The sequence below is a fragment of the Gobio gobio genome, assembly GCF_949357685.1.
Source record: "Gobio gobio genome assembly, chromosome: 17".
Classification (NCBI taxonomy): Eukaryota; Metazoa; Chordata; class Actinopteri; order Cypriniformes; family Gobionidae; genus Gobio; species Gobio gobio.
The window spans coordinates 27279058-27287268 of NC_137110.1; the positions used below are offsets into that span (position 1 = coordinate 27279058).

Consider the following 8211-nt stretch of genomic DNA (forward strand, 5'->3'; position numbering starts at 1 on the left):
AAAGGCACTCAAAACATCGTTACAAAGTCCATCTCACCACAGTGACTCTACAATAATCTTACGATGCGACGACAATAGTTTTTGTGCGCAAAAAAAATCAAAATAACACCTTTTTCCAACTTGTTACTGCCTTCCGTGTGTGCCTCCACGACGCATGCGCGAGAATATGACGCAGATCCGGCGTTCGGACAGATGACCCAGAAGTGATTTGTTTACAATCAGAGGAAGACGCGCGTATCTCAGCTGTTGGATTCTACATTGATCGTGCTTTAGGTCTCGGCGTAGTGCTCAAAATGGGGTTAGAGTGGCATTTCATGGATTCCCGAACCCCGGTGCTACGTCATATTCTCGCGCATGCGTCGTGGAGGCACACGCGGAAGGCAATAACAAGCTGGATAAAGGTGTTATTTTGATTTTTTTTTGCGCACAAAAACTATTGTCGTCGCATCGTAAGATTATTGTAGAGTCACTGTGGTGAGATGGACTTTGTAACGACATTTTAAGTGCCTTTTATCGGTCTTGGGAGTATAAGTGTACTGAATGCCAATGGAGGCCTATCTGAAGCTTTTCTCAGCCATCAGCTTTCAACAAAAATATCTTCATTTGTGTTCCAAATATGAACGGAGGTCTTACGGGTGTCCAACGACATGAGGGTGAGTAATTAATGACAGAATTTTCATTTTTGGGTGAACTAACCCTTTAAGACAACCCATTATTTTCTCGAAAAAACAACAAAATTGACTCAAAATCCACATGATAAAGGCGGTCTTGAATGTCCTAAAAATATCAATAACTAATGTTCGACCAAAAATTAAGTTACTGCCTTTTGCCTTTGTAAGGCAGAATTCATACTTTGCATTTTAGGTGAATTATCACATAAAGTCATTTTCACAACTCAAATTTCAAATTATGAATGAATTGTGTATAATATTCTTTTTAAACATTTTGGGGTTAAAAATGAAATCCATTTTTGTCTCGCTAACGATACGATAAAATTGTATGTAACCTAAATACAATCATAATGAAAATGGCACATTTGATAAACCATGGTTTATAATTTTTTTCACCCACTTTATTATTTATCTTTTTTACTTTACATTCTTCATTTATCTGTTCATATACATTTAAACCTAGTGATCTTAGGCAAAGGTTCATGTCCATGTTACTATGGACTACTCAGATACTAACCAGTTCGATAACAAAATGCACTTACATTTTTTTACACTTTGTTTTGGCAAATGTTCCCCAGAAACTAATCGATGCACGAGCCACTAATGAAATTGTCAACCCTACATAAATAGCCTAAATTAAAACATGAACAGAAGTCTGAATCAGCATATGTCTGCAAAACAGCCTATTGTAGGAACTCGGTGGACAGCCACTGGTACAGTTATGACGACAGCAGCGTGGAGCTTGTGCCAGAAGAGGAACTGTGCACACGAGGGGCATATATCCTGTTCTACCAGAGAAGAAATGTCATCCCTCCCTGGTCTGCCAACAGCTCAGTCAGAGGTCAGTGAATGAGCCTTTGTGGCCACATTTCAGATGGAGGTTGACTGACATTTTGTTTGTTGCATTGGATCAATGTTAGGCAGGAAGCACATCTGTTTTTTTCCCTGTGTTTTTTTTCCCCCTATTAATATTGCAATGTGAATGTTCCACAGTCATGGTAAGAATACATTTGGTGTTTTGACAGTGACCGAATTTTGAGTGCAGGACCTGTTTTTTTGTTGTACAAGTCACATTCTCTTAAAATAGTTCAGTGCAAGCTGAGCAGAACTTTTTTCTTTTGGGTGTCCGAGAACTATTGCGATTGGTCAGAAATTGAACTGTTTGGCACCTGCTTTTCTCGTGAAGTATGGAATGTCCTGGCCAGAACGAACATTGTTCTTGCCACCTCAAGAAAACAAACTAATTTCTTTGTTCTTGTGGAGTGTGTACCAAGCTTTAATCGAAAGTTTGTAACATTACACTAGGCCTTTTTTAATGTAATTCTGTTTCCTTTGTAGTTATGATTTCAACATTTGTATAGCTCATCATTTTTTTAATTATATTTAATTATATCATTTATTTAAATAACTTGAAAATTATCGGAGCCGATAGCCTCATAAGCAGTGCTTTAAGACGTAGTTAGGTTGTGTTTCGGGTGACGCGAGTTTGAGTCCTGGCTCAGGGACCCTTCCTGATCCAAATAAATAAATATTTAAATATCTTAAAGAAATAAAAAAAAAGACGGTTATGTCAGGACAATCATCCAGAATCTCTAATAACAGGAGTCTGACTCTATATAAAATAGCTGATCAGAGAACATGGAAGTTGAAATATTCAGTGGTTAAAATAGCTAAAACAACTTTGACTATGCATACAAATCTGAACAAATTAAAATGAATACTGTGAGACAGAGAAATATCTTATTGTACAAGGTTTAAAACATTAAAAAAGACATATCAAGTAGTAGAAAATGTGTATGATTAAGTAACTTAGTTGATATTACTCTTGACAGAGAGCTGGATTCTGAGAGACGTGCAGAGACTGCAACATGGCTATTTGATTTGTGTTCGTGCTGCGCTCATTTCATTCATTTGTGTATAATATTGGACATTGTTTAAATAATTTAAATAGACACATCAAATAGTAGAAATTGTGTATGATGTATTATTTTAGTTGATATTACTCTGTTGCCAAGCTCTGATTTCTGAAAGATGCACAGAGACAGAAGCTTGGCTATTTGATTTGTGTGCATTTCTCACAGAGTTTACATAGACGTGAAGTAAATAAAAATCAATAAGATAACTGTCTTGGTAAAATGATCATTAAAAGATACATGTTAGGTGAATTATTGAAAAAGTTGTGTAAATAATGCAAATGATTAATCAGTTGTAAAACATAATATAGAGACCACATGACAATTTACATTGTTTAATGTAACTAAAAACTGAATGAAGGGTTCCCTTTCGAGGGAACTCTGTTACGTCTGTTTGGTAACGCTCCTGCACGATTACATCTGATACATATGTCCAACTAAGTCCAATGTCTAAGTCCAATGTCATTGACGCAACGTCACCCCATGATGCGTGACTGCGTACCACGGACGTCAAGTCACCTTTATTTATATAGTGCTTTTTTACAATATATATTGTTTCAAAGCAGTTTTACAGTGATAACAGGAAAATAATGCAACAAAGATTGTTTTGGCTGTAGAAGAAAGTCATTGTCCAGTTTAAGAAAGATCATAGTTGATTCATTTCTATTGTACAAATCATTAGTTATTAATTTAGGGGCCATTTACACTACAATATTTTCAACTGAAAACAGAACACTTTTAATGCATTCCGGCCATTCATTTACATGACAACAACATTTTGGTGGCCTGAGAATGCAAACTTGGAAACAGGTTTCAAAGTGGAAGTTTTTGAAAACAAGCTTTTCACTTAGACAGCCACTGAACTCAGGGTCTATGGAGATGTCACCTTTCATGGCACAAAAATTGCCTAGAGATGATGGCTGCTGCACTAGCACTGAGGTACTTCCTCCCAGACCTGCTCAGACAACACATCATGAGTCTCATACATAAATCATCAGAAGGGTCTGCAGTCATGGCCTTTTTGCAGACTGACACTAGATCCTCCTGTGGTCCCAAAGCAAGCTGCTCTCCTTGAGAGCCGAGAAGACGACGCACTGTCCACTCTGGTTCTTCCTCATGCATCCAGCTCCACTAGGGCGGGATGCCATGGTGCAGATGTGGCTGAGATTGCTCTGCTCCCAGGAGTTCTTGAGAGGGTTCGACTGGACGTAGTCCGTCTGCTGTTAGTAGCCCAGTTTTGGCCGGCCCGAGTTTGTTTCTTGGATCTCATATCTCTCCTGGACGACTCCTCTTGGTAAATTCCAATCAGGAGGGACATTCTGTCACAGGCCAGGGGCACAATGTATCACCCCTGGGCATAGAAATGGAAGCTTTGTGTCCAACTTGTGAACTCTGGTCTCTCAGCCAAGGTTGTTGAGAAACTAAGCTCTAGTGCTCCCTCCACGAGGAAACTTTATGCCCTGAAGTGGACAGTCTTCACCTCATGGTGCAGAAAACACCAGTTGGGCCTAGGGTGACCACTTGTCCCGCTTTGCGTTGTACCGCACAGCATTTTCACCCCTTGTCCCGCATGTCACATATTGAGAAAATGTCCCGCATTTTCACTAGTCTGTTGATTTTTAATGATCATATTGAGAAAACATGCATGCGTTCTTTTGCCTTTTTAAGAAAGCATTTTATTTATTACTTTTGCGGCATCGTTTTTCATCTATATTTAACAGCGCTTCGTCAGAAGTAACATCCCGCCTTACTCAAATACAAAAGCCATTTTTAAACCATATCCAATGGTTGAAAAGAAAGGAGTAAACACGGTCACTAGTAGGTTGTGACGGCTGTCAATCAAAATGTGGAGCGGTGATTCGTTCCATGTGTTCCCTGTCAGAAAACGAATGGATAGTTCTGTATATAAATGAATATAAATATATATATTTATATTCATTTGGTTGGTTCAGTGCTGGAGTTTCTTCAGGAGTTCAGGCACTGCGTTGCATTACCATACACTTCCTGCATTCCTATAAGCAACTTGCTTAAACCAATCAGAAGCTGACGCTGTGTTGGGTACCCTTTATAGCTTCCTTGGTACGCCATCACGTGTAATGGGGTGACATTGCGCCAATGACATTTGACTTAGTTGGACATATGACGTAATCACGTAGGGGAGTTCCCATAGCATGTCATTTCCTTCTCAGGGAACCATGGTTACAGTCAAAGATCAAAGATGCGTTAATTGGTCATTGTGGAAACAATAATACAGGACATTATTTTAGTTATTAAAAATTAAGGTGTAGCATACTCCATGCCTACTCCATCCAGTGGGTTAAACCACTGAACTGATATGCAGAAGGTTGCTGGTTCAATCCCAGCAATAACCACCACCAGTGTGTCCTTGTGCAAGGCACTTTACTCCCTGTTGCTCCAGGTGGATTGTCCCTGTAATAAGTGCACTGTAAGTCGCTTTGGATAAAAGCATCTGCCAAATGCATAAATGTAAATGTAGTCATGTTCGTCTCCTTGTGCAGGTTCCACCAGTTCCTCCATGTCAGACCACTGGCTCATCCGTTTAAATGGTGACAGTAAAAGAGAAAGTATGGTATCACGGTCTTCCACAACATGCCCTTCTTCCATCCCAGACTCCCCAGAGTCTCCCGTCTTTGAAAATGAGCCCTCGGTCGAAAAGAGAGGTGAGTTTACCCAGCAAGTTTGTTCTCGTCATTGTAAATAAGAAATATAAATAGTAAAAGAGAGAGATTGTATCATAGTTCTTCACTTGTTTTGTCGTGGGCAAGTGTTTTCTACCATGTACTGAATATTATACAAATGTCAGTCTCTTTAGGTGGGTTCGAAAGCAGACCTTTTGTGCGAGGAATCCAAGGGCGTAGTGTAAGCATGAAAAGTCCCGCCAAGACCAAAATGCTCCCACTCCGATGGTCCTTTGGTAACAAAGACCGCCACAAACCTGCCTCAGCTCCTGGCCCGGCTCCTGCAGAGCTAGTGGAGTATTTAGAGTCTGGGAGGAGGCCAAGATGCACCAAAGACCCCATTGTTGCCCTAATGACTCGACCTTCAGATAAAGAAGTCAGTAAAGAAAACGATACAAAAAAACCTGCTGCCAAATCTTCAAGCCACAGCAGCCTCAGACCTCTAGAGTATCTCAAAATACCGCAGGGTCAAGAAAGAAGTAGCTCAGAGAAAGCAACGGGCCAACAACCCAGCAGCAGCAGTAGACCAAGAGAAGATGGGACTTTGACTAGACGGAGCAGCAGAAAATCTAAACAGGAGCAATCGCAGTCCAGAAAGAGCTCTAGTGCAGGGATCCAATCCAGTTCCAGTAGTCCAAGCTGCTGGGAAACCACACAGAGGAATGACTCAGGTGAGGAGCGAGACCAAGCAGAGGAGAAACAGAGAAAGGGACAAGAGACAAAACGTCACGATAGTGTCTTCGCATTTCTCAAAGGTGGTTTCATGAAGAAGGACTCACTTCGGAGGTCTCGAGACAGTGAATCTGTGAAAATGGGTGATGCGGGGGTGAAGAGCCCATCTAGAGTTACGCTCTCCAATGGGACACATAATAGAACTTCAGAAGGTAAAGACAATAGCAATAACCAAGGTCGGAGCAGACACGGAGGTGAACTTGCAAATGGCAAGGTGAGCCGTGGGTCATCAGATATCAAACGGTCTCAAAGTTCTTCCAATATTCAAAGCAAGGCAGATCTAGGCTTAAGAAGAACAGCATCTTTACACAGAAATGGCACATCGGTGGCCCAGCCACAGAACACGCCTGTGGACAGGGGCTCTCAGAACACTCTGCATCGCACACGGTACAGCACAAATTCACTGGGCAGAAAAAAAGCAGTACCTGAATCGAGCTTCTGAGACTTTCTTCGCTACACCCAAATATCACAACAGGGTAGCAAATTTATAAAAGCCCAAGTAAGAATTGTGGTATAAAGGTAGGTTTGAAATGATCACTAAAACCTGCACACAAACCACAAATGAAGTTGCACATACCTTTGAAACTAGTGGATAATATTTTTGTTCACTTGTTTCTGCTTATATGAAGTGCCTCTGGGCCAGAGCTATTTTTCAGATTGTGTTTTGCCACTAGAAGTACATTACACACTGGCCTCAACTCCATGCTTTTGAATTGAAAAATTATTTGCCTCAGATTTGATTTTCTTGTGCCACTAAATAGATTTATCACCTGTATACATGAAGGGAATTGCTATTTATAACTTTTTCAGTTTCATCTCTTATGATTCTGCAGATTGTACTGACTGGCTGCTAACCTCTGATGGGTGTTCATGACATTTAACAAAGATGTCAGTTCTTGCACTTTCAGTGAATTTATTGCACCATCTGATTTAGTCATGCTTTCAGACCAAAACATGATGTGTTTTTTTTTACTCTTTTTTAATTTTTTAGTTACATTTACAAATATTTTAAAATATTTTCTTAATGAGTATTGCTGTCTTGCTTTCCAGTAATCCAGTCATATGACTTCAGAACACAGTAACCATCATTAGAACAAGACAATTGTTAATTGGTTATTAGGAGTAAATAGTTCTCACTTTAGATTAGGTTTAGATTTTTCTTTAAACCAACCTTTATTAGACATTAATTGCATTCATATTCAGTGTTCCTTCAAATGTTTACAAATACATTAAGCGCGCGCACACACACATGTTGGCATATGTTGTTTATGGTAACTCTTCATAGGTGTAATGGTTTTTATTCTGTACAAACTGCATATTTAATCCCTTTACACTAACTCTACCACTAAACCTACCCATTACATCTACATCTTTACATATGAGCTCATTAAACAATAATCATTTGGTTAATTGCAGTGACATTTAATGAAGAACTCACTATTTGTATATAGTCTATTAATATATTAAACTATAAACAAATATTTTCCAAATGATTTGTAAGTAGTATACTTTATTACTGTATACTTATTATAAAGTGTTACCGAAAACGGTATTGAAGTAAATTTACAGCATTTGCTGAATTAAATATAATTTTCTTACCACCTTGGCAAATTGTGTTGTTTTAATCATGAACCTCACTCATTTTCAATAGTTTTATACTTGCGACAGGCAAACTGCTGGTGTGATAAGAATACACTTCATTCAATAAGTATTACCCTGGTATTTAACTTCTTTCAACGATTTAGATATTTTAACTGCAAAACAAGACCAAAATACTGATTAAGAAAGGGATTTTTTCAATGCAGAGTTTAAAAGGGTTTTTTGTATTGTTTTTTCCTTTTTTTTTCAGTATACATTAAGACATTTACAAATTCATATTATACTTTTTTTTTAAAGTGTACATTCACACTGAAACCTAAACTGTGTGCTTTAAGTGATGCTCTGTCACATATGTACAAGGATGGGGTGTTGACAACACATTATATTAGACCTTTGTAATACAGTGTCACTTCTGAAAAGCACAATCACACTAACCTCATTACCAGTGGATTAATCCATACACTAACCACCTGGACTAAGTTTGAAGGCAATAACAATAATTTATGTAACTTAAAGGATAGTACACAGAGAAATTAACCCCCATGTTGTTCCAAACATCCACCACCATAAAAGGAGATGTTAGGCAGAATGTTCATG

General features: G+C 38.8%; 1 protein-coding gene across 1 annotated transcript in view; it reads left to right on the forward strand.

Annotated features, from left to right (window-relative positions):
- Positions 1 to 7614, forward strand: part of usp43a (ubiquitin specific peptidase 43a) — a 127226-nt gene extending 119612 nt beyond the window's left edge. The window contains exons 13-15 of the mRNA XM_079841358.1: positions 1354 to 1512; positions 5104 to 5265; positions 5409 to 7614. Of these exons, the coding sequence (XP_079697484.1) occupies positions 1354 to 1512; positions 5104 to 5265; positions 5409 to 6457 (1370 nt within the window). The 3' untranslated portion in view covers positions 6458 to 7614. The remainder of the gene's footprint in view (positions 1 to 1353; positions 1513 to 5103; positions 5266 to 5408) is intronic.
- The last annotated feature ends 597 nt before the right edge of the window (positions 7615 to 8211 follow it).